At 37.5% G+C, this 27,299-nt stretch overlaps 1 protein-coding gene and 1 non-coding gene across 5 annotated transcripts in view; both read right to left on the bottom strand.

Annotated features, from left to right (window-relative positions):
* ELMOD1 (ELMO domain containing 1) overlaps positions 1-27,299 on the bottom strand; it is a 63,478-nt gene that overhangs the window by 15,500 nt on the left and 20,679 nt on the right. For 2 of the 4 annotated variants that reach the window (XM_070623061.1, XM_008540940.2), the window contains exons 2-8: positions 25,560-25,661; positions 14,004-14,187; positions 13,838-13,866; positions 12,815-12,912; positions 9,653-9,782; positions 3,511-3,644; positions 381-449 (exon numbers count right to left, since the gene is read on the bottom strand). In XM_070623061.1, the coding sequence (XP_070479162.1) occupies positions 381-449; positions 3,511-3,644; positions 9,653-9,782; positions 12,815-12,912; positions 13,838-13,866; positions 14,004-14,148 (605 nt within the window). In that variant the 5' untranslated portion in view covers positions 14,149-14,187; positions 25,560-25,661. The remainder of the gene's footprint in view (positions 1-380; positions 450-3,510; positions 3,645-9,652; positions 9,783-12,814; positions 12,913-13,837; positions 13,867-14,003; positions 14,188-25,559; positions 25,662-27,299) is intronic. The other 2 variants (XM_008540938.2, XM_008540941.2) reach the window with 1 other exon arrangement.
* On the bottom strand, positions 13,431-13,498 carry LOC139084397 (small nucleolar RNA SNORD77). The gene has a single exon (XR_011541740.1). It is a non-coding gene; the product is annotated as a small nucleolar RNA SNORD77 (small nucleolar RNA).

Here is a 27,299-nt window from a genome sequence, read left to right as displayed (position 1 = left end):
CCCCTGACATCATGACTTCCATTCTCCCCTCTATTCCCCCATCATGCTCCCTTGTCTCTGATCTCTTTCTCCCAGACTCTGCTTCCTCTTTCTTCCAGGCCCACGTCCTTAATCTTTCAGGACCCCAGTGATGTTATTAGTGCCTTTAAATACATATGTCACTTGAATGGTGCCACTTCACATCCTAAATCCCGAAATAAGAACCGGAAGTTTTAACTTCCCTGTTCAGCATTTGTCAAAATGGCGCGTGTGAAAGAGCTTTCAGCCTCACCTCAGCTGGGCTGACTCTCCTGAGAATCTCATAAGTATATCCACTAGGAGACGAAGTTAATTCTACCTAATCCATAAAGCCTAATGCATCTTTTATTTCCAACAATTACCTGCACTTGGGATGAAGAGAGTCAGAGAGGACCTGCTGAGCTGCCGCCGCGTCCCTTTCAGCAAAATACCTGTGGTTGGAGGGAAAGAAAACCGTAAGTCCACACCTGTGGATTACATTCATTTTAATCCAATCTCAGGCCACTTTGCATTCAGAGATGGACATCAGCAGAAGATTATCGCTTGTTTCAGCTCCTCCAGAGAATGAACAGCTTTTCATAATCGAATTTTCCAAATATATTGACAGAATAATAGAGTAGTTGTAAAACTCACATAGATCTAGGAATGAGTCCGGTAGTTTTGAAACTTAGTTATGAACTTTACCATCCCCAGAGAGCTAAGAATATTCTTCTTAAGGAGGGATAGAAGTCAGACGGAGAAAGACAAATAATGTATGATTTCACTCATATGTGGAAGATAAACACATAGATAAGGAGAACAGGTTAGTGGTTGCCAGAGGGGAAGGGGGTGGGGGGAGGGTGGATGGGGTAAAGGGGCACATATGTATGGTGACAGATAAAAACTAGACTATTGGTGGTGAGCACAATGCAGTCTATACAGAAACTGAAATATAATAATGTACATCCGAAATTACACAATGTTATAAGCCAATATGACCTCAATAAAATTAAAAAAAAAAAGAAGGGATATAGATGGGGGGCAGGATGAGGCCCCTCAGAAGGCAGAAGCCTGGATGAAAGGGACATGGTGAGGGGCTGTGACAGCCAAAGTTGGAGAGAGAGAAAGAGATTAGAGGAAGAGAGAGAGGATGCGTTTCAAATGCATTTTTCTTGGAGCATATACATGCAGTATTTGAATTCTGGATGAACGGAAAATATCTTATAGAGCTTAGGGATGTTAAAAATAAAATTCTGTTCTGGGGAGAAAGGCACAGTGAAGCTTCCTAATAAACACAAAAAGCTTACATACTCTCAAAAACACATCGTAAAAAGTGCTTCATAAAGAATTATAAAGTAAAATTATAGCATATATTACTTAACTTGATGTATATAAATTTCTTGCATAAATCTAAACCATAAACAAGCTCTTGAATTTTCTCTCAGAAAATCTCAAACCAAAGTCAGCAATTTGAACACATATGTCCATGATTATTAATAAAATTGAGTCTATTTTCGTACTGCTGTTGGTCATCCTGGTTTCCTCTTTTATATCTTGTCTGTTCAAATTTCTTGGTCCAGTGTATCTAAAAATGTCTCAAATAAATGAGATAAATAACCAGATAGAGAATAATATCCTGGATATGGATCCTTTATCATTTATATTAGTGCAAGTCTTGGCTTATCTTTTCACTTTGTTTATGGTGGCTTATCCTACAAAAGTTTTCTATTTTAATGTGTGAAATTTATTGATTTTTCTAGTTTATGCTTTTTTTGGTCCGTCTTTAAGAGAGACCTCTTTATACACATATCTGAAAGATTGTCTCCTAAAAGTTGTAAAGACTTGTTTTTGACATTCAATTTGCGAATTGAGGTGAGGTGCAGATTTAATTTTATTTTTTTCTAAATGGAAGGCCAAGTGTCCCAGTTCTACATATTCAGAAGCTCATCCTTTACCCACTTATTTGTAACACCACATCTGTTATCAAAATTTACTTTTTATTCATTCACATTACTTAATAATGTGGCATTTAAAACATTTCATAAAAGATTAAACTTCCTAAATTTAAAATAAAGGCATAGATACATGGAAAAAATGGGGTGCCATCAAAAATGACTGAGTAAGGCTTAATTTCTTTTAAAAATACACCACTATCCTCACTAATAGGATGATGTTAAAGGACACAAGAAGCAACTTAAAAGGACTCCCTTTGGCTTGAAAAATAATAGCTACATGTGACTCAACTTAAGTGTGAAGAAAATAAGAAGCACAATTAGTTGAATCACAACCAGCATATAAAAACCAGTAGTTACAAATGATATTTAAAAAATACAGACATAAAGCAAAAAAAGGTTTTTTTGGTCACTAACAAGGGAACTAGGACACCAATTCCTCACTCTGAAAACTGGCAACTAAATAGAAAAATTGAGCATCTGTCCTGCCTATATTTTAGAGAAACCAAATTACCATAGTTGATGAAGGAAAATGAGTCTTTACAGAATTCCAGCCAAAAGTTGTGGGAAGAATAACAGAATTAGAAGGGCACTTTTCGCATAATTAATTAATTGGTTGAATGAAGATCATAGAAGGACGAAATGATTAGATAAAAGGCTGATGGGGGATTTTGCAACGGATTTTACAGGCTGTGGATCCTCTGATCCATCTCAGCGTAGGACTGGGAGTGGGGACACCACAGGCCTCCCCCCGTGATGTCAACCTGAACCTACTCAAGCCTTTCCAAATACCTCCAATTTTCAGGACATACAGGGAATGGGTACAAATGCAAACAGAAAATCCAGACCATGGGGCACTTTAGAGGACAGCTGACCTGGAATCTTGCACAGGTTAATGACACTGGGGAGGGGACAAAAGGTCAGGGCAGAGGGGAGAGACACAATAACTAACTGCAACGTGTAGATCTTGTATGGAACTGAATTAGAACAAAAAAGCTATAAAAAGACATTTTTGAGAGAACTGGGAAATTTTCACATGGACTGGATATACATGACACCAAGGAATCATTGTTAATTTTGTCAGATGTGATAATGGCATTGTGGTTAATGTAAGGTAATACTGATTTTTTTTAGAGCCACATATTGAAATATGAGGGTGAAATGACAAATAGTATAGGATTTTCATTAACACACCCGCCAAAAAAAACGAGCATTGCAGGTATTTCAAAACCTCAATAATGACTGAATCTGGGCGATCAGTATAAGGAGAGTTCTTTACAATCTTCCCTCTTTATTTGAAGAACTTGAAATTTTTCATAATAAAAAATGAAAAATAAAACCATTTGCGATTTGCTTTAAAAAATCATGATGTTTGTCAAAGAAAGGAAAGATGGTAGTAGCTTTTTAATTCTGCAAACCTGAGTTCTCTCTCAGAGGACTGGAGCATTTTCTTGGAGTCCTCTGGGAAGTGGCTTTTTGACCTAATAACTCAACTTTGCCATTTCCATATGAGGAGACCAGAACGTCACTTTAACGCTCAACCATGCTTCATTTTACTTACTGCAAGTTGTACAGTCCCAGGAGTCCCATTCCTCGAAAATCTGTCTTAGGATCATCACCTTGGAAACCAATTTCACACCATTGCTTGGAAATCCGAGATTCCAAAGGAGTATTGGGCTTCAAGAATTTCCATAACTGGAGATAAGAAAGAAAATTAGCCTGTTGATATAAACACACAAATACTCTTTCCTACTGGCTCAAAAATCTCCTCCTTTACATTATTAGAGGAGATCTGCAAAGCTGAATATATGTAAATACATTACAATTAAAGATTTGATCATCTTTCAATTATGTAAGACATCAGTTCGCAATGTATGGTCTGAAGACTCCTTGGAAGGACCCTAAGACCTTTTCTGAGGGTCTGTGAGGTAAAAACAGTTTCATAATAAAATTAAGATATTATTTGCCTTTTTATTCTCATCTTCTTGTTGAGTATATAGTGGAATTTTCTGGAGGCTGTATGATGTGATGATGTCATCACTCTGAAGGCAATGGACTATGCACTATTTTGGTGTTTTACATCTTTCTGTTTTAATTTCCACTCAGAAATATATATATATATATATATATATATATATATATATATATATTATCTCCCGTAAAAGCTCTTTGGAGTTCTCAAAAATATTTAAGAGAATTTATTTTTGGTGAGGAAGATTGGCCCTGAGCTAACATCTGTTGTCAATCTTCCTCTTTTTGCTTGAGGAAAATTGTCACTGAGCTAACATCTGTACCAATCTTCCTCTACTTTATGTGGGATGCCACCATAGCGTGGCTTGACGAGCCATGCTAGATCCATGCCTGAGATCCAAACCCACAAATTCCGGGCTGCTGAAGCAGAGCACGTGTGAACTTAACCACCACGCCACTGGGCCGGCCCTAAGAGAATATTTTTAAGAGAAAATATTGAGGCTATGTGTTATTCAAATTCTCAGAACATGCTTTTCTACTTACATAGGAAAACCTTTAGCAACATTGTTAACAAAAAGAAGAGTAAACTGACTTGAGTTTCATTTCTCACCTATACCAGGGGTGAGAGCAATAATGGTCATGAATAAACCTCAAAATATATTATCATCTTTAAGAGTTACCTAAAAAAACTTCAATTACAATCAATTATATATATTAATTTACAAATATAAATTCTAAACACTGTGCTGTTCACTGCTTAAGAAACTGGTTCTATTTTTTCTAAGTTTTCTACAGGAAGAGAGATTCTGCACATATAATTACTTGAGAGAGAGAGAAAGGTTGAGACACACAGTTGTATAAATACGTAATGCTGGAACCATTAGTTCTGTCTAATAAACAATGATAAGCATGAAAGCAAATTTACTTTTTAGCCTATAAATAATATTTTATATTATATCTTCATTATTGACAAATACAAACGTAAAATGTCCCTGTTTCTATTTCAGACATTATCCAAATTTTAAAGTGCTTATTCTATGTTATACGATTTCAAAGCTTAAACAGAACAGTAGTACGCAAACATCTTGCTTTATAGTGAATTGCCACATTTCTGACAAGTATAAAATAATGTTCAACGACAGGAAATACTAATCAAAAAAGAGTTGTAATTCATGAAAGTTATTTTAGGCATTAATCCAAAATTACCTATTATTCAAATGATACAATATTTTATGTTAGTTTCACAACAGGTAAATTCAATCTAAAGAGTGAGAAAAAATTTCAGAGGAAAGAAAGTAAATCTATCATGTGCGAAAGCAAAATATCAAACAATGGTATGAGAAATCTTTTTTATATTATTTATAGAAGAATTTGCCAGTGCTCTGCATTCCTCGAAACAGAAAATTTCTGAGTTCATCAGAAAAGTACTAAAAGATGTGAGAAAAGGTCACTTAAAAAATCCTTTAGGAACTGATCTGGTTACTGCTACAATGGAAAAAAAAAAAGAAACAAAAGGAAACAGATTGTAAAGCTCATCACATTCATTTAAATAACATTTTTAAGTAATCTCAGGGTCCTACACAGTTTAAAAATACCTAGTTTCATGAGTGAGTGGAGTAAAATGGCAAAAGCAAGCATTTTATTTCTACAGGTAAAGTTACAAGCCTCATTCATCAGGGGAATACTTTGTTTGTGGGGTAAAAAGTTTGAACAATAAAATGCTTTAAAAAACCCCTCCATTTTAATAATTTCATGTATGATGACAGACTAGACTAATGGCTAAAACATGTTCTTAATTAAATCCTTAATCCTTTCTTCTTTAATAAGGGTCTCTTTCCTGGAAAATGAAAGTCGATTATGCTAAAATACTTCTATGAAGTACACCATGTGTCTATGTCCTGTAAGAACGCTTGAGCCGCTGGATTCTCTTCTGATAGGCAGGCTCTTTCCTGAAAAGGAGGAAGAGGGTGGGAAGCAGGTGTCCCTGAAGGGTGAGGTCATTTCTTGCATGTAGGAAGCTGACTGGAAATCTGAACTAAAGTGGCAGGCCTCTGGTGGAGGGGCTCTCAGGAGTGCAGCCATGTAAGACTGTGCTACTGGGAGCAGAGTTATGGCAAAGCCACCAGCCAAGTGCAGGAGACCAAAGCTAGGAAGGGTGATTCCTGTGGTAGATGACAAGGTACATGTGTGGAAGCTGCACTCTGAGTCAGTCTATCACCCATCATGGCCTGTGCTCTCTGTGCAATTCTCTTCTCTTTGCACTCAGTCTTTACCACAAGCTTATTTGCCTTGCCTCAGGTCTGTAGCAGAACAGAACGGGCAAGGCCATCTGTCTATCATTCATTCGAGGAGAAGCAGTTTCTCTCTGAGGCCACCATGGAACTGTCTCTTCCTATCAGGAGAAGACTTTATAATTCTGGGTTATATTTTTTCTATTAAGTGTATGAATCCACCTAAAATTTTGCCTTTATTATTAATTTGGTTAGAAACATTTAATAGAAATGTGCATTTGAATAACTCATATGGACAGTGCTACATGTTATACAGTTTCATCCCAGTCTATATTTAAATGATTATAAAATCCAGATTTTTGGGGCCAGCCTCGTGGCCAAGTGGTTACGTTTGCGCACTTGGCTTTGGCGGCCCAGGGTTTCACTGGTTCAGAACCTGGGTGCAGACCTAGAACCGCTCATCAAGCCATGCTGAGGTGCTGTCCCACATGCCACAACTAAAAGGACCCACAACTAGAATATACAACTAGGTATGGGGGCGGTTTTGGGGAGAAGAAGAAAAAATTAAAAGAAAAAAATCCAGATTTTTTATCCTCTAAGACTTTAAGTAGAAACACTGATACTGTGTTTCTATAAATTATAGACTTTTTGTATAAAATATAAAAATAAACATATATTTATTTATATAAACTATAAATCAAAGCACTTAAACAATGTGGCAATATATTACCCAAGCCTCTAAACCAAGAGTCGGCAGACTTTGTAAAGGGCCAGATAGTAAATATTTAGGCTTTGGTGGCCATACAGTCATTACTGCAACTATTTAATTTTGCCATCGTAGTACAAAAACAGCCACAAACAATACCTAAATGAATGAATGGATGTGTCCAACAAAACTTTGCTTACAAAAATGGGTCCTGGCCAGATTGGGACCACAGGTTTTAGTTTGCTGACCCTTGCTCTAAACATTTTTATGAAGTCAGTGGTACCAAGAGTGTTATTACCCATTTTAAAGATGAAGCAGCCTAAGCTGAGGCAGTTAAACAAACCACGGGCCAGCCCCTGGAAACACAAATGTGAGCAAGACATGAGGTAGTGCAGGGCACCAGGTCAGAGCCCTTTCTAATCACCTGGGCAGTCATTTAACTGCCCAGCCTCAGTTTCCTCATCTGAAAAGTGGGAATAATGCCAAAGTCTCACCTCAAGGTTCTTGTGACAACAAATGAAATAATGCTATAAAATACTTACTGTGATGATTGGCACATATTAAACATTCAATGAATGTTTCATTACTACTGATTTTATTATTATCATACTTGGACTTTGAATAAACTGAAGAGGAGAATCAAGACCCCACTCTTAAGTTCCTAAGTTTGCTTGGGGAGACTAGTAGAAGATTTCAAAATTCAATGAATAAGGATTCAAAAAAGTGAGCCAGCTTCTGCTGTGAGAATAGTGCTAACAGAGCGATGAGCAGGAGCAAATACCTGGGCCTAGGGGATGGCATGGCCTATTCTGGGTCAGGATGAATGACAGCATGGTGGAAATGTGCTGTACGTAATGGAGGTCCAGGAGACAGAGTCTAAAGGAATAAATTGGAAAGGGTCCAAAATGCAGGCTAAGCTGCGTGGGCTTCCTACAATCAGACATTAGGGACCCTGAAGTTTTTAATCTAGAGACTAATAACATGACTAGGTAGTCCCTCCAGCAGTGTTTGAGAAGATGGAAGGGAGGAAGCTAATGGTTAGTGGTGGAATTAAAAGGCTATTTTAATAGCTCAAGTTGGAGATGATGGTTAGAATAAGGTAGTAGGCATGGAAAACATACGAGAGGTATTTTGGGGGGGGCTCTATGGGTAAGATTCAGTGATGTTTGTAGATGCAGAGTATCTCCCCAATCAGATTGCAAGCCACTTGCAGGTGGAAAAGATGCCTTTCCTCAAAGGGCCTAAGGCAGTGGTCGACAGTCCTGGCTTTATCATTTACTAGCTGTGTGAATCAGAGCCTGTACTAAAATGCTTGTAGTTTGCACACCTCTAAACTAAAGATAACAACCATCATCTTGCCCCCCTCTTATAGCTGTGACAATAAAAAATGATAACACATACATACTCAAATCATGACCACAGATAAAAGCCATGTCATAAAAGTTCTTGACATGTATCTAATGAACTACTATAATTCATGTATTCGCCCACACTTGTTGAAAACCCACTATGTGCCAGCACACATTCAACAGATCAGTTAAGATGGTGCAATGCAGGTACCCAAATGTCATTGATTCAGAGGGCATCTGAGCCATTCTAAAGGATTGTTCAGGCCCTTGGGGCCAGTCTGTTCATTATACCACTTTTCTCTTTTATTCACCTCTTATTTCCCATCTTGAGGTCATTGCATTGAGTTTGACTACCTCTATCAGAAAACAGAAAATAGAAGGCAATAAAAGGAGATGAAGCTCAGCCAGCAGGTTGGCTAAAGTTAAGCAGAGGCGAGAGGGAAGAAGAAAAACTATTGCTATGAATGAGGCTCCTTTAATTTTTAATGATTCACAAAGATCTAGCACTAATTAGTAGTGACAAATGAGTCATCTGCTTAAGTACTTACATACACAAAAACACACACTCCTTCACACAAAAATATAACGGGCTACATTGTTAAAATTACACCCTCTATTGATATTTTTCAATAAAATAAAGTTAAGGCAGCCAAACAAATGTTTTCTTCCAATTTTCTTTCTGCCTTTTTGAATCCTAGGAAAGGACAAGGAAGCACGCCATCCTAAAAAGCATCTATTTTCAGAAATCAATTTAGAAAATATTTCAGATGAGTAGTTATAAAGCTTGGTCTTAATTTTTTTGGTCTGAATTTTTTTTAACTCAAAATTCAGTGTTTTGAGGTAAAGTTTTATTGATGTTTCATAATACACCATCAGATCCTACGAGCCTTTTAAGGTTTTGCTTTGACAGCTGGAAGGAGTATTTATAACTGCATGTTATTCTTCCAATGGTTTCAATACACCAGATATAAACCTTTACCTCTTCTTCTAATACTCTCCAAGTTACATAAATAAATAATCAGCATTAAGATCTTGGGTAATTTCCCAAGAGGGCTATTGCTGAAGCAGAAACCAACTTCATCTTCTTTGATGTCTATTAAAAGTCATAAAAGGAAATCCCAGGTCAGTCTTTGACAAATGCTATTACTCCTATTGGCTTTCAACACAGTTAAACAAGCTAAACTTGAGTCAAATGTGAGAGCCCAGAGAAATCTGACGCTTTTTCAGATTAAAAAACTTATATTTAAGCTCTCATGTGAACCTTCTAATGAAGAATTTGCCTCCAACAGTTGAACCAGCAAGAAAAGTAGCCTTTACCAACAGTTCAGTGCCCACGTCTTACTCATCTTTGTTCCCCCACGTCCAGAGCAGGGCCTAGCACACAGTAGGCACTTGGCAAACATCAGCTGACCTAAGTGAAGGACTGAACTGTGCTTAAGGACTAACCTTCAAAAGCATTTCTTCATGTTGAGGATTATCAGAATCATAGGGTTCTCTGCGTAGTTTTTCCACATCTGCAATAAGGTTCCTGTACCCAACGATTTGCAGAAGGCAAGCCTGAAGAGAGATTCCCAGCCTAAGGTGTTCAAAAAGAGAAATACATGAGGAAAAACAGAAAATACACTTTGGTGTTTGTTCACTTGATGTATGCACAATATGACTTTTCATTTTATTTAATATTTAGGAAATTGCTCAAATTGGATCTATTTAACAGAAGCACAATTTCTTACTGAAGTGCCACATGGATAGTTCTGGGACTTGGTTAAATTTACCTCTCATTCTGGCCTTTTCTTAAGTCCAGTTGCAACAATATGGTTTAAAAAAACAAGGGAGCTCATTATGCAGGCAACTTGAAAGAAAGATGTAGAAAATAAAGGTGATAATGGGTTCTTAAGGGATCATTTAGTCCCCCCAGGTGGGTATATTAGAAACACCTCAAAGAGGTGTGTGTGGCAGGGGTGGGAGGAGGAGAAAGAGAGAGACAGAAAAAAAGAGAGAGACAGAGAGAGAAAGCCCTCAGGGGCTTAGGGATAAGAAAAATTTTCAAAGCAAAACAAAACAATAACGACAACAAAAACACCTCTGCTTAGGAGCATCCCTAATAGACTGAGGCACTGCCAAGAGAAAGAACTCACTACTTTACAAAATTTCCTTTTCATTCCAACTGCTCTAGTTGTCCGAGTGTTTTTCTTGAGGCTGAAACAAAATCTGCTTTCCTTATTACCAAGTGGTTCAAATTCTGTTCTCTGAGCAAATTTATTTCCATTTTTTCCCTACCATGCCTATTTATTTTAAGATAGCAATTCTTTCTTCTAGTCTCATCCCCAGGGTAAAAAAAAAAAATCCCTCATTCCTTCAATTCCCTCTCATGGGACACGGTTTTCAGATGTTTTACTGTCTTGCTGAGTCTGCTCTGAATGTACACTGTTTGATTAATAGCCCCCTTAAAACTTATCACCAGAACAGAGAACAATCTGGCACATTACTTCCTGTGATCTGAATGCTCTTTTTCTCTCCTACAATGTAGAAGGTAAACTAGAGTCTCTTTCAGCAGTCATTACAACTTTATTAAACAGGTGGGTAAATAATCACCAGGATCCTTTTTCACATAAACTACTGTCATGTAAATTACTCTCCTCTACTTGTGTTATGGCATTTTTAAATCTAAAGGTGGCATTTCATGTTTATTTATTCCCGCTAAGTTCTTTTGTGGTTCAGAAATGGTTGAACATAAGCAGTTTCACATGATTCAACCCAAGAATTACTGTCCAATATACTCCTACTCCTAATTTATTCACTAAAGTTTTGTTGTTGTTGCAGTGGTCATTATAATCGTGATGATGGTGTCATCATAATCTTCTTTTTTGGGGGTGAATGAGATGTATAGAGGTGAAATCTAAAGTTAGGGACAATAGAGAATTACAAGTCTTAGGATTGTATACTTATTCCAAACATAGAGGGCAGTGTCCAATAATCCAGAAGACTGAACTTAATAAAACTGAATATTCCATAAATGGCCTTTATAATTACTTGTGACTATAGCATCAGAGGACTAAATAAGATATTTAAATTTAGGAAAAGGGGACAGTGCCACTGACCACCTGGAAAATCAACGCAGGACTGAGAAGAGAAAAAATGTAATTAATTGTAATTGAAAAAAACATAATTAAAGTGAGGTTAATAGTAGTAATGGCTTGATAAATTATAGAATATTTCCCCCAGCCCTCCCTCCTATTTCTTGTTTCTTTTTCAGAAAATCATTTAATTTTTTAAAAATCACATTTTGTCAACGTTAATCTGGTAAAAAGCACTAGAATCCATATTGAGATATAAAAACACAATTTACTACATACAAGGATTTTTCCCCGTAAAGGAAATCAAAAAAATAGATAGCGAGGAAATGCTTTTGAATGAAACATAAAACTGACATAGAAAAGATGTGCTATTAAATCATAATCTGTAAATATGATTATAGGACTAATATATTCCTCATGCCCAATTGTAGTCTTAAATTTTTGGTTCAACGTAATTTAAAATGAATTGTCTTCTTATCACCTTCCCAGAGGAGTAAAATATATGTCACAAGGTTTCAAAAAGACATTTATTGCATAATTAAATCAACCTTCAATGGCTGAATAAGGAAAAGGGAGCTAATTAGCTGAAGTGGCTGCAGAAGGATGCTATGGCAACCACGTGGAAATGGAGTTTTGTGATGAGCCCCAATTAGCTAGTCCCTAAAATCTCTCCAAGAGACAGACCTATACAAGGTGCAATCTGAAATTCCCCTCAACAATGGCTCCCAGTCTTCGGCAATTAAAAGCATTTCTCAGCGACAACATTTGAGATTCCCGTGTATGCACATCTATCTAGAAGACAGTTTGATTGTTACCTACCTAAACTGTCGCTAAATATCTCTGCATGCAGAATTTATTCTATCCAATATCCTTAGCCCAAAGTTTTACTGAAAAATTCCTGTGCTCAATGGAAAATATAAAGCTAAATTTTAAACATCATGTACGTTGCCAAATGTATTTTAATACTTCCAAGACGAGATGACTAAATTACAAAGTTCTAAAGTCCTTGTACAAAAACCATCTCTCCCACACACATGCCTGTCTTCTTGACAAGCAGGTAGGAACTGTCTCCAAGATTATCAGCCTGTCATGAACCGAAGGAATATTTTTGATGGAGCAGAATCAGCTCCAGCACATTTACGATTTGAACATTTACTGTTAATGTAAAACATAGGCAGCACATAGAGCAACTGTCGATGAATGGTTCCCCTTTATTTCATCTTCCGATATCAGGGGCATCCATCAGATTTCTTGCATTCATTGTATCTCAGAAGCACCTGCATAAATCACAACCAAGGTACAGAGTTGCTGCCATTTACAAACATGAAAAAGGCCCCTTTTCTCTTTTATCCTTCATCTGAAAGTCAAAACATGGCAGACGATTGTTTTAGGGGGGAAGGGGGAGCTGGGGAGAGGGAGAGAGAATGAAAGAGAGAGAAAGAGATTGAGAGCACACTCAAATGAGTGCTATAGAACCACTACACATGTGGCCATGTGACTTGTGTTCTATATTTTCAACAAAATAAATTCTTACTGTGGGTTTATGTCGGGGTTAATTTTTTTCAGTTCCATGATGTCGTCTATGGTTTTTTCAATAGCATCAGGGTGGACGCTCACTGAAGTCTGCAACAGCTGGAAAACATTTTTCAGTCAGTCCCCTTGTCACGAGCACCAGTGGCTTAAGCAGGGTCTACTTAGACAGGGGTTTCAAGTATTTGGTTAAAGCTTCTATAGGAAGATACTAACCTAAACTAAAAGCAAAAATTGATTTAGTTTTGGAATTCTAGTAAATTTGACATTTTCACAATGGGGGTAGTGCAATTTTCCCGATTAAGGTAATTAACATAAAAACACAAATACATATGATTTTTCTAACCTCTTCCATCTGTTTCAAGCTACTTACGTTGAAATATTTTCTTTTTTCCCAAACAATATGACTTCCATGGTTAATGGGCATCATGTATATGATTAAAGAGTGAAGTACTTAGGGGAGATTAGTCTTAAGGATGCTAAAATTAAATAACAATATAGAATTATAAAGAATCTTGAAAAAGAAAACAGATTTTCTTTCTTATGTGGATGCTTAACTATGTGCTATAAAAGCTCGCATGGTGGCTTCTTTGGTTTTCTTGGAAAATATTTTTTTTCTCAGATACATTAGACAAATGGTATATTTCTTCACGATTCAATCTGCTGAACTCAGCAACCATCATAGTATGGAAAATCTTGAGTATAAAGTTAAATGATTTGGATATTGAAGGAAATACCAGAGTTAATGATGTATGTATTTTCAAGGAATATGTATTTTATGATTTGGAAAGAGGTATAAAGAAGATTAATCCAACAATGAAGTAATAAGTGCTTCATAAATCTGCCTAGAAATTCACATACAGTGGCTGCTCTCATGTCAAAAGTACAGTGGTTTGTGATGGGCAAACGCTTCTTTCTTCTCAGTTTGTAGGGCCAATGGTATATTTCTTAAAATTTTTACTTTTGATGATGGAGGTAAGCCTCTAGGTGAAAAGTTGCTGAAAAATATAGAAATGATCTCACTTACCTTACTTTTTGAATCCCTCAGTGATGTTTCTGTAAAACAGAGAATAAAAAAAGTCATGCAAAAATTATCCTTTATGAGTTGTTTAAAATTACTATAGTGAAATATAACACTGTATCCTCCATCCCAGCAAGCTTGCATTTTGCTTACTTCTTTGTTTCACGCTTACCGATTTTCATGGTTCTAGAAGCTCCAGGCTTGGTATTGTAACAGATCCGTTGCAGTTCACATCTTCCAGTCAGCTTCCTCATTACAAATTTCAGGCAGCGCCACAAAAATGTGCAGTAAAAATATAGGCACACTTGGATCAACATTCTGTCAAAAACAAAAGACAGCACCCTTCCAATAGAACTCTGGAAGGGAAGAGAAAGCAGCCACCACCAGCAAGAAAAGAACCCCACAAGAAAAGCAACCATTAGACTCCTGGGTTTACAAGCATATTTCATTTTTCTAATCCCATGTTATTTTATTTCTGGTAGCTACACAACCCATCATTGAGAGGGAAGCCCAAGGTCTGTGAAGACGCTCTTACTATGACTGCAAGCAACTCCAGAATACCCTGTGCTAACAAATTTGATATTCCAACAAACTGAGGATGAAGCACGGGAATCCTCTCTTTTCTTCCCTTTGCCTAAAAACATTTTGAAAAGAAATCAGTACCTTGAAAAGAGAATCTTTGTGTTTTAGGAGTTGTCTCACCCTTAGACATGGGGGAAAGAACGTGTTATGGCAACTCTCATCTTCTGCCTCTGAGGACAGCTTCTCAGCTCACTCTGGTTCATTACCAGCCCCTCCTCAGTGCCTTTTTTTGGGCCACTATTTTATTTCTTCCCTTGTTTCCATTCTTTCCTCCTTCCCTCTGCTTTCCTTCAGGCACTGTTGTCCTCCCTAAGGACTTGGTTGTATGGCCACCTGTCTTCTCTGCTGACCAATCCCAACACTTCTTGGACTTGCCAGAGGCCTCCCCCTCAGTTCACTGAACAAAGCACATTGACCTTTGGTTCCCCAACGTTCTCTGATTTAAGCCTTCCCCAAACTCCTACCTCTTGACAAGTTTGTTCCTGGCTCTTGCCAAACAAATTTTTCTTTATTGCACACCCTATCTTACTCCAATAGTACCTCAACAAGCTATGAAGTATATTGTCATCAATTATGCACTTATTCACGATATCTCTGGCACATGAGAATTTGTGTTTTATGCTGACTTTTAGTTTTTAATATGTGAGTGCCTACTGCTTCACAGTCCTGCTCAGAGTCTCAAAATGACTCAAGCTATAGAAGTAAAGAGGACTTATCATCCAGGAACTTATTTTCAACTCATCTTCTCTTAATACTCTGCATTCGTAGGAGGCAGAATTATTTATATTACTTCCTATTGGTGTCACTTCTAAAAGATGGATTTTTTCCTCCAACGTCCACTAATTCCCTCCAGTGCTAACATAAGGTGATCCAGGGTCATTCAGATGAATAGGAGTAGTCAACTAATAGCCTCAGTGATGTGATCCATCCCTGAATATGAACCAACGCCTTGACTGTGTTCCTATGCTCAAATTGCTCTGACTCCAATATCTTGAACAGCCTGTGTTAAAAATAAAAATTCCAGGGGCTGGCCCCGTGGCCGAGTGGTTAAGTTCGCGCGCTCCGCTGCAAGCGGCCCAGTGTTTCGTTGGTTCGAATCCTGGGCGCGGACATGGCACTGCTCATCAAACCACGCTGAGGCAGCGTCCCACATGCCACAACTAGAGGGACCCACAACGAAGAATATACAACTATGTACTGGGGGGCTTTGGGGAGAAAAAGGAAAAAATAAAATCTTTAAAATAAATAAATAAATAAATAAATAAATAAAAATAAAAATTCCAACAGGCTAACTTGTACAACAGCGTGGAGTCTATATCATATAAATGCAAAGGGAATGTGGAGGAAACAGTATAAGTAACCAAATTGCTACACTAAGATAACACAATGGAATCCTTTGTAGGCAGTCAAATTATGTTCTAGAATATCTAACAACATGAGAAAAATGCCCATAATATTCTTATAAAATAGAAAAAAGTTAGAAAGGAATGTGTATGGAATGATCTACTTTTTCTTTAAAAAATCAAGTAAAAAATTTTAATGGTGATATATGAACAAGGAGGAAAATACTGGCAGGATACAGGACAAAAACGCTAACAGTGGTATTTTTTGGTTAAGTATATTTTCATTTTTTTCTATAATAAGTAAGTATTATTCTATTTAAGAAAAAAAGAAAGTTTTAACAACAATTAAAATGTACTAAATGATCACCAAAAGCCATTACAAAGTGCATATAAAATTTCTATGTGAAGTCAGATTCTGCTGAAAGACAAAAAATGGATTTACTATGTCGTAAAGTCTGCAATTCAACTGTTTTAGTCAAATATGTTTTAAGATCTATTAGGATTTGGGTATTAGCTTTCATAAAAAATGGAACCCTAACAACAAAATTAGTGGAACATTTTAATTAGATGAGTGAAAAATTAGATGAGCAAAACCTCAACTTGCTCTCTTGGAAAAGGTTTTCCAGTTTTCCAATTATTGGATAGCTATGCCAAAAAAAAAAAAAAAAAAAAAAGATTGAGCAATATATTGGTTAACTGGTCACCAGCAAAGTGATAATGATATTAATTACTGGTTGGCATTGTTCTTATTACTAAGTCAAGTGAAGTTTGACTTATTCTATTCTATTACTTATTCCAGTAAAGTTTGTCTAGCATGTGGGCCACTTCCTCAAATGAAGCCTCTTTTAAGTCTGTGAATCAGGACTCCATGATAATCAAGTTCTTGTGACACTAAATCTTCCCAGAGAAAAGAGCTCTGATTATTGCTTAAGGAGCATCTTTGTACTCGCCCTACTTAGGGTACAAGCCACCAGATCATATTATAGCTCAGATCAAACCATAGAAAGTTTCCCTGGTGCAACCTCTCTGTTAGATCTACACAAAGATGTGACTTGAGATGGAGAGGTGTCACTCTAGGTAGCAGGAAGTGTCCAGAGGGAGAGTGGCTTATAGCCCGTCTGTAATTTCTCCCATTGGCCTCCTTGCATATGAGAAGAAAATGCCTGGGGAACTGTTTTCATCAAGACAGTCTTACATAAGAGGGAGAAAAGACATCATGTTCTATTTGCTTTTATCTTTTTTTTCAACTCCCCTGAGGATTTTCACACTGTCAAAGACAGGGAAACCCAGCAGAAATCCACAGTGAGGGCTTAGGGAGGATGCATCATTTCTTAGGGCTCCCCACTCTGTGAGGTGTATCACATCTGTCTCACCTAATCACAGAAACAGCATCACAAATCGTGAAAGAGACATGCCCATTTCAATTGTGAAATGAAATTTATACACTGTTTCCTTACCCTTTCGTAATTTCTGGGCCTGTAGTTCTGATAATGCTATTTATTACCAAGCATATATTTTTATTGTTTTCCTTGTTTTTCTAATGGATGACCATGCCCATAAATATTTCATTAAAAGGTCAACTTGCTATGCTAGGCCATATATTTTCTTGCTGTGTTAGGTGCTATATTTTTTTAAGCCAGATCATCAGATCAAACAACATTTTGACAGACATAATTTATCTTGTGTTTAGATCATAAACTTAAGGGATGGTCAGAGATCGAAACACCAGTGCTACCCCTTACTTTGGAAGCCTTATTTTGATGACAGAAATAATACCCAACTCGCTTCCTCATGAAAGGACCAGGGCAGCAAAACCTCCATTTGAGCATCTCAGGATGGCTGTTCTTCACCATCAAGTGCTGCCAGGAGCTCACTTCTTAAATTTTTGGGCCTGCTTAAGTCTCCAAATCGTAAAGGTTATGGAAAAACTGCTGAAGGTCCAGAGAACAATAAGCATGGTGAAACGTTTGGGGGGAATGTTAAATTGGTTTGGCATATTTATCCTGAAAAGGAAGAAATTAAGAAATGGGTCTTTAAATGCTTTTAAGCTAATCAGTGGTTGGTTGACGGAAAAAGAAAGATAAGAAGGAAGGAAGGAAGGGAGGAAGGGAAGAAGGAAGGAAGGAAGGAAGGCAGGCAGGTAGGAAGGTGTGCCTATGTCTTACCTGAGTTTAAGCACTTTTGGATCATAGTACCTTTCCTCCTTTTAATCTCCTTTATGTCCTTATGTTTCTGATGGCATGCCTTGAGTGGAGGCATCTCAAATATACCTGTGAGGCAGATCCCGTTTGCTTTCTTTGATCCCATCCTTCTGTTCCTACTCTTAGAATAAGCGTTAGAGCCAACCCCTCTCCATCACCTGAACCCTGTGTTCAAGGGGTTTATAGCTCTGCTCGTGTTTTCCTCCTGGCCTGAATCATCAAACCAATAAGTTTAGTTTTAATTAGGGGAATATTTGCTTTTTTTCTTCAGAACACTAGACAGTTTTCTCAGTTCTGATGGAAGATTCTCAACTCACGACTGAAAGGATCTCCTACATTTTGCAGGAACAACAATCAAATTCTCAAGACTATGAGGAGACACTGCTGATCACCATCTCCTATTTTTAACAACTACCTGCAGAGACAGCAGTTTCTGTGTTTGTTTCTGGTTTTTTAATCACAGCTTTTTGATAGTATTCCAAAAAGAGTGTTACTGAAGCACTGGGAGAATCTGATTCAATAATAAGAGCTACTTAGGTTCTATTTCCAATATTTTCTGTTACTGCCATTTATTAACATGCCGCAGAGTGAAGTTTATGGCTGAGTTCACAGCAGTGCTCTTCCATAAAGCAATTATGATCGCTTTCATTATTTAACATTCATTCTCTAGCTTGAATCAGAATAGCCACCCAATGTAAATTATTCAAAATGGATCATATCTCTGCTACCAAATAAAAGCGAGCTCCTGTCTTGTGGTGTTTTGTTAGAGGGATCTATGCAGCATGGATGGGGCCTCTGAAACAGGAGATGCACCTAGAACCATGTGGCCTCCTGCCATGGGTGGGGGGCTGTGGGTACCTGTGGTGCAACTCTACTCCATCATCTTAACTTTGTGACTGCTGTGTTCTTTTGGAATAATAGAGAAAAGTGGCTTATTTTGAACAGTCTCAATGAATTTGCTAATGTAAGTTAATTCTTGCTTGAAGAAATCCTGTAATAAATAAGAAGTACACTATTGGTGAGGAAGGATATGTACAAAATAATCACAGTTCTTGGTTCAAACCGCAGTTTCCTAAATGAAACATTTTTCATCCAAATGGCCATCAAGAACAGCAAAACGCTCAATGTTTCCACCATTTCATGCACTTTCTAAAATCACGTTTTGAAAAATTTTAGTTGCTCTATTGAAGTTCCTAATTAAGGGCACTGGTCATCAATTGGAGATTAACTTGTCAACAGGTGTTTGGCCTAGTAAATGAGACCCTCTCTATCATCAGCTTCCTACTGGGAAGAGAGACTGCAGAGGACTTGATACATGAACTGGAAATGTGAAATCACACAAAAAAACCATTTGTGGGCCTCTAGAAAAACAAGAGTATTTTACCCACATTGAGCAGCAGTGAGGCAGTGCCCGGTGTCCAGGCGATTGGGGCCCCATGGTCTTTTCCATCATTCCTTATCTGAAGAGATCATGCTGGTGGTTTTGGTTTTTGCTTTTGGTGAGGAAGATTGGCCCTGAGCTAACTTCTGTTGCCAATCTTCCTCTTTTTTTATCTTGAGGAAGATTGTCCCCCAGCCAACATCCGTGCCAATCTTCCTCTATTTTTTTATATTTGGGGTGCTGCCTCAGCACGGCTTGATGAGCGGTGTGTGGGTCCATGCCCTGGATCCGAACCTGTGAACCCCAGGCTGCTGAAGTGGATGTGCGAACCAAACCACCAAGCCACCATGCCAGCCCCATATCATGCTGCTTTTGAAAAGTGGTGGGAATAAATCTCTCATGGATCAATATTTTTCCAAATTCTATTGCTATAGCAAAGGGCACTGTTTTTACATTCAAGGGAAATTTTATCTGAGGGCTTAGAGAGCAACAGCTGACTGTGGGATAACTAAAATAATAAATTAATTAATGGTTTATCCTTTTCTTTTTAAAGAAAAGGAGGCACAGGTTTATCTTAATGTATTAGTGACATCACTATTCAATTAAAAATTTGATGCTTAAATACATACATTTTACAAGATTTATTTTTTTAAAAACCAGATTTTTTTTTGCTATTTGGATAATACTTTTATTGACTTATAAGGGAAGCAGCATATACATTATACTTTGACACTTAAAAAGTATTTAAATGTAATCTCAAATATAAACTTTTATTGTAAATAAAAATATTTTTTAAAAGAACCAAAGTTAAATAAATCTATAAATAAAAGAAAGTCATCCTCACAAGGTTGTAATCTATCATAACCTTAATAAAAAAAATTAAATACATAAAAAAATAAAAAAGAAAGTCATCATCCAGAATAGGCCTTAGAATCTTCTATAGGGGATAAGGCGCAGGTTTCTTAATATTATAGATTCTCCACATAATATAACTTTTAAAAAAATATATAAAACCCACCAGGACCAGGTGAGAGGCCATTCTCAGTATTATGAATAAATTCTTTCTGTTGAGTTAAAGACCTGCAGCAGATGACGGAGAGTGATGTGAAATGAACTGGGGAAAACATTAAAATGATCACTGAAAGGCAGTTTACTTATTATTTCAAGGAACTGAAGAAAAACAAGATGAGAAGACTGGCCACGCAGTACAGAAGGAAAAGGAGTGGGGATCACGGCAGAGGGAAAATGTGAATATAAGTCAAGAACTTAATTTCATTGTAAACCACACGCCATCCCTGTCCGCAAGGAACTCAGTCTCTAGCCAGGAAAATGACAACAACAACAAAAAGCAGAAAAACAGTGTGATAATTTTATTAAAAAAAAATTGCCCAAAGTGTTGGAGAAGCAGAGGAGAGAAAGTCTCTTCCTCTGATATTGGACAGTAAAACCAGCTCTTTTCTTTTTTCTTTTCTTTTTGATTTAGAAATAATTGCTACCCATACAGCCGACTCTTGATTATCCTAACAAAGAGGGCAAGAACGACGTGGGAAACCAGCGTGCCTTACTCAGTTCAGAAGAAAAGTGAAAAATACAACAGTTAGATGAATGAAATTCAAATCAACATTTATTGAGTGTCTGTGGCCTTCATTTATCTTGCTCATGCTCTGTAGGAGGGACTTGAACAGTGACGTGGCCGAAAAGTTGGCCCTGAGAAGTTGAGGGAATTAAAGGGGCAGGAGAGCTGGGATGCTGATGATGGAGCCTCAGAGAATCTCTGATGGCAGCTTGATGGCGACAGGCAGGCTCCGGTGAGCACTGACAGGAAACTGCCTAGAAAACTATTCAGGTTAACATCTGTCAACAAGGGGGTGGAAACAGTTTTTGTTCTAATGCAGCAAACAAACTAATTAAAATATATGTATGTGTAGATACATGTGTATGTGTGTGCTGAATGGAAATACTGCCACTTAAAAGGGAAGCGTCTGGAGGTCGGACTTCAAGTCTAGTCTCAAGTTGCCACTAGGAGCTGTGTGACTTTGGACGAGCCACTTTGCTTCTCTGGGTCTCTGCCTTCTCATTTGTAAGGTGAAGGGAATGGACTAGATTTCCGGCTCTAGGGGGAGGCTAGATACGTGTTGCAAGGGAAAAAGATTGTTCACCTGACTCTCCCTTCTCTTTAAGGTCCATTTTAGGTCTGGCTGAAAATTGCCACGCTTCTGGGCGGTTTTATGTCGTGCTTGCAAAGGTGTCCCAGCCCTGCCCCCAACTTCATCTTTGCAACTTCTACTCACCCCAACAAACCTGGACCTCCTGCTGCTTGTGGCAGCTGGTCACACTTTCTCAGGCTTTGTTCACAGCATCTGTGCCACCTCCCACACCCTCTACCCTTATTTAAAAATATGAGCAGCCTGGTCCTTCCTTTCCCTCAACATCACCCATGTGAAGCCTTCCCTGGATACCACAAAGTGCCTGTAGCATGCCTCTGGTCACATCCTTTCTTTTTTTTTTCTTCTTCTTCTTCTCCCCAAAGCCCCCCAGTACATAGTTGTATATTCTAGGTGTAGGTCCTTCTGGTTGTGCTGTGTGGGACGCCTGATGAGTGGTGCCATGTCCGCGCCCCCGGATCCGAACCAGCGAAACCCTGGACCGCCCAAGCAGAGCGCGAAAACTTAACCACTCTACCACGGGGCCAGCCCCTCACATCCCTTCCTATACCTTAGTTTTATATGCGTGTGCCTCATCTTACCAGGTGGTATATTACTTTGGAGCAGAGACTACCTCATATTCATTTTTGTATCTTTTGTATCACTTTTTTCACTTTCACGTCTCACAACAGGGATGCAGTGAGGGGGAAACGCAACGCAGAAATGATGAGAAACAGCTTTTAATTCAGACAGGCCTGCATTCAAATATCTGTGTGCCCTTGGGCGACTTACTTAACTTTGCTAAACCTTCTTGCTCTATGCTGTAAAGTGGGAATATTAATTCCTACTTTATTACAATTGTTATTACTAGAAAATATTTAAAAATGTGGAATAGTACTACAATTGTGAGCAGTAAATTCTTACTAAACAAATCAGTGGGCCAAGATACTGATCAAGTGTGACTGACTTCTAAAACCCAACTTACAGATATTTTTGCTAATTGGAAGCCTTTATTTTCCTAATTATAGGAGTAAAATATATTTTTCCCTCAACTGTTTCATAGCCAGGACTTGGGCACAAGTCTGCTGTATTGCTCAAAGCCTCTCCCCTGGGGGGCTGAGTTTGGCACAGGCTCTCCCTTCCTCTCTTCTGCCTAAGGAAGGGAAATATGCAGTGAAGTCCATGGCCAAGAAATGCAGATCCTGGGGCTGGAATAATTGGCAGCAATTATCTATACAGAGTGACTTAAAAGATTCCCTGTATTAGAAATTCTCAAAACTAATAATGTTTTGATGACTATAAATATATAATCTCAATAACTAAATCCTAGCAAGGGAAAAGTTCTCCAGTGAAAATCTTAGGCCCTCTCTTTTATATACATCAATTGAATTAAAATTAATAAAATATATTATTCAAACTAAATCCTAAGCCTCGGTTCTATTTTGGGCTTCAAAAGTGTCCCCTCTTTTTCTGATCACCCATAGACACACTTTCTTCTCCATTTAAACCCTTGTTTTCTTTTAATGCAGACCATGGCTAAGCTCATATTGGGTGACAATGGGGTACTTATCCAATATCCCACATCTACTCTCGATTTAAAACACACTCTTCAGCCAGGTGTACTAATTCTGTAGCATTTGTTTCTAATATTTCACACAATTTTTTTTTAACAAGCATCAAATATCTTCTCCACTCCTTTATGCTCTGAGTAGTTATACCATTAATATATCTGACGGTAGCAGTGACCTAGAGAGAGCAGAGTTTGGGTACCATGTATCTTAATGTGGATTAAAACCCATTCTTTCCCACAAACTGGTTTCCTTAAGATTAACTTCATTTTCTTCTGGGGCTGTACATGGAGCATTTCGTTCCAGAGCAACTCAGAAATTAACAGATTAATCACTCTGTGGGCTTTTAAATAATGCTGAATTCATCTCGGTGAAAGTCAACTCCTTATTCTGCAAAATATATTTGCTGAGCTCAGGAATTAACACCTGATTTAGTCAGACCATGTTTACATAACCTTCTCTTTGGTTCCAATGAAAAGATTGCCAAAATTGTCCAATACCTATGGGAATGGATTATAGGGAATAAAATGTAGTCTAAATTATCTGATAGAGCTTATAATGCAGGATTATTACTTCTTGCCCTCTTATCCTTCCAAATTCCATAAACATTAGCATATAATGAATACACACACATTGTAACTTAATAAAAAGCATTAAAAACCAAAACCAAAACCAAAAAACAAAGCCAAAAGCAATAATCAACTAAAGAGGAGCAATGATCAAGTTTCCTTTTACTATTTCAGAATCAATGGTCAATAAAAATCCTCAAGTTTCTTTCTTAATGTGTAATCTATTATCTAGCTTCAGTTTCACATAAATAATCAATGTCAAGTAATATTTGTGAAATATATGTGCCAAATTAAAAGAGAAAAATTTGTGTCAGAACACATAACTGACAGGGATATGCTAGTTCCAACATCCCTGGAGCTGCTCTGTGTGATAGATCTTGCCTGCATCTGTTTTAAATCATCAGATACAAATTAATTTTAAAATGTTATAATCTCTACTAAACACAGTGTTGCATCTATTCAATCTAACAAAAAACTAACAGAAACCAGGGCTGCTATTTCTCCTAAAATGGCTGGTTTTGAGGCCACTCAAGTTTTTCTAAAACAAGATGCTAAAGAAGAAATCCAGTAGTACAAGGGTTGGTGCAAACCTCATCATAGCCATCTTCTCTTTTACAAAGGGATCTCCTGACTTCTAAGCTTCATCTAACACTAAATCGTTCTGTTCACATGATTCTACAGCTAAAAGACACCATGTTTACATTCAGGAGGGATTCATAAATACCAATTTTTCATGAATGTGTAAACAGATGGGTTAATTACCATGGCAACCAAAAAACCGTATCAGATCAAATATTTTGCTGGCAAATGTCCTAGTGATTTTTCAAATACTTTCGTTTTACATGGCTGAGATAAACAGAATGAAGAGTATTCTACAGAATAAAACAAATGCTAATGCCTGTAAATGGTTTAATAGTGACCTCCTGCGAAGTTTTCACAGTTCTAAGATCCAGCAGCAAAAGATAATGAATCCCGCAAAAACTGATCTAGGTGCTTCAGAAACAATGATACAACCAAAACCAGTGGGGAAAAGAAAACCTTCATGCAGCCACTGAAAGAACTGTCACTTCCCTAAAAGAAGAAGCCCACTAATCATTTGCTTAGAGAAAACAAGCCAGTGCAAGGGGTGAGAATGTGTAATAGGGGTAGGCCGCCATCTTGAGGGAAAGAGACTCAATATTCTGCGAGGTGTGTTTTATTTTCTAACTTTCAGGACCAGACTAACTTTATTTTGTTGTGTTTTAATATGATTAAAAATTTCTCCAAGAATTTCATTAATAGAATTGTGAATGGCAGTCAACATTCTTGGAAATAATTCTAACTATAGGTCCAGCCATATGGCTTTCGAAACAAAACAAGATCACTCCCAAACCCACTGACATGTACAGCACTCCACACAGCACAATCTTCAGGGAGTCAACAATTAACGCGGATTTCAGAGGCATCACTGAGGCAGGAACAGCAAGACTTAGAACATTTGCTTTTTACCAAAAATGAACATTTTAAAATGCCTGTGTGGATTGGCCAGCCAACTGAAATCTAAATTAAGAAATATTTAAAATTCCTTATCTCAGGAAAATGATTCTACACAAATTACATTGATTCCTAGACTACTAATTCCTCAAACCTCAACCTCAAGGTCAGCAGCACACCATTCTTTAGAGACAGACGTGGTGTGAGGTTGTCCAAAGTACTCCCTGCCCCGTGCAGTCTTGTAATGTTTTGTAATCTACTACTTTTAAGTGCTCTCAATATAATATGCATATGGAGTTAGCAGAGAAACCTTGTGACCAAATTACTCTTAGCCAAAATACAATGCTATTTTATGCAATCCCAAGAGACCTGGTTACAGAATCACATGGTGAATTGAAATATTATCCTAATTGGCAAGGAAGTTTCTCTATTTTAGAGGGCTTGTCCAGGGAACCCTACACACTTACCTCAGGAAGTGCTTCATTGTGCCTGTTTTGATTATCCAGATCTTATCCAAACTGTTCTCAAGTAATTGCTTCCAAATTTGCCTTTAGCAAAGTAAGCGTAAGCTGTGGGAAGAAATTAGATATATTTACTATTATGGGGGCTGGAAATCCCAAACCCAAAATTTCTGCTTATCTTAGTAAGCAGACAACACGCTATGCACACAGAACATTATCAACCGAACTGCCCACATAGCAACGCAATTCAATGGATGGAAATCATAGCTAAAGCCTTTCACTTATAATTATACAATTAGTCTTTCATTTTAAGTCGCTTGCTAGAAGAATTATTAGTTTCATGAGCAATCTCTTCAATAGTAAGCTTTTTCTCTATTTTGGGTATTATTTCTATAACCAGAAGAATAGTATTTGTAAAAAAATAAATAAAAATGAAGAATCATAAAATTAACTACCTGATTTCCAGATATCTGACGGTTTTAAATGTGGCAGCCTCAACCTTCCAGAAGTACAACTCAAAAATAACTAGGAGCAACTGGCAATGTCTTTAAGCTAAAAAATAGCTATTTAAGAGCCAATCAAATGAACGATATGCCCCGGCCCCATTTTTTTTTTTTTTTGGCACTGTGAACTAAACAGTAAGATTTTATATTTGTCTAGCTCTTCTCAGTTTACAATTTACTTTCACAAAGTCTACAATATCAGGTTATTGGTTTTCTTCCTTCTGACAAGGAAGACACCAGAAGCTGCCTACAAAGCTGCAAGTTGGAATGAGTCAGGAAGAAATAGACTAGAGAAAATTCTCAAGATCATCAAAAACAAGGCAAGCCTGAGAAACTGCCAGTTAAGAAGTGCCGAAGGAGACATGACAACTAAGTAATGTGGTACCCTGGGGGGGATCCTGGGAGAGAAAAGGGACATTAGGTAACAACTAAGGAAATGTGAATAAGCATGGATTTTATTTAATAATTAGCTATCAATATTGGTCCATTAGTGTGACAAATAAATTAATGTAAGATGTTAACAATAAAGGAAACTGGGTGCTGTAAAGGGAACTCTCTGTGTTATCTTTGGGACTTTTCTGTAAATCTAAAACTATTCTAAAATTTAAAAATTATTACCATATGTTAGTGCTTATGCTCTAGACACAGACTTAGGCCTAGGGATACAGGGTGAACAAGAGAGGCATCAGTTCCACTCTCTAGATCCAACAGTCTTGAGGGAGGAAAGGAGAGAAGATGATACAGGAAAACAAACAGGTACTTAAACACAGTACCGTTGTTCCCCCTTATCTGAGGAGGCTAAGTTCCAAGACCCCCAGTGGATGCCTGAAACTACGGATTGTACCAAATCCTACATATACTATGCTTCTTCCTATGCATACATACCTGTGATAAAGTTTAATTTATAAATTAGGCACAGTAAGAGATTAACAACAATAACTAATAAGAAAATAGAACAATTATAACAATATACTGTAATAAAAGTTACTGTAGATGTTAACAACATCAGCTTACACATTTTGTTCTTTCCTTATTGAGAACTTCCACCTTTCCACTTAAAGGAAGTACTTTATGGCATCTCTTTGGCACATCTGAATTGCCAGCATCACTACCCTTGGGCTTTGGGGCCATTATTAAGTAAAATAAGGGTGACTTGAACACAAGCACTGTGATACCATGACAGTCAATCTGATAACCAAGATGGCTACTAAGTGAATAATGAGCGGGTAGCGTATACAGCATG

This window comes from Equus przewalskii, chromosome 6 (genome assembly GCF_037783145.1).
Source record: "Equus przewalskii isolate Varuska chromosome 6, EquPr2, whole genome shotgun sequence".
NCBI lineage: Eukaryota > Metazoa > Chordata > Mammalia > Perissodactyla > Equidae > Equus > Equus przewalskii.
The sequence above is the reverse complement of the archived record's forward strand: the minus strand, read 5'-3'. Positions and strand labels throughout refer to the sequence as shown.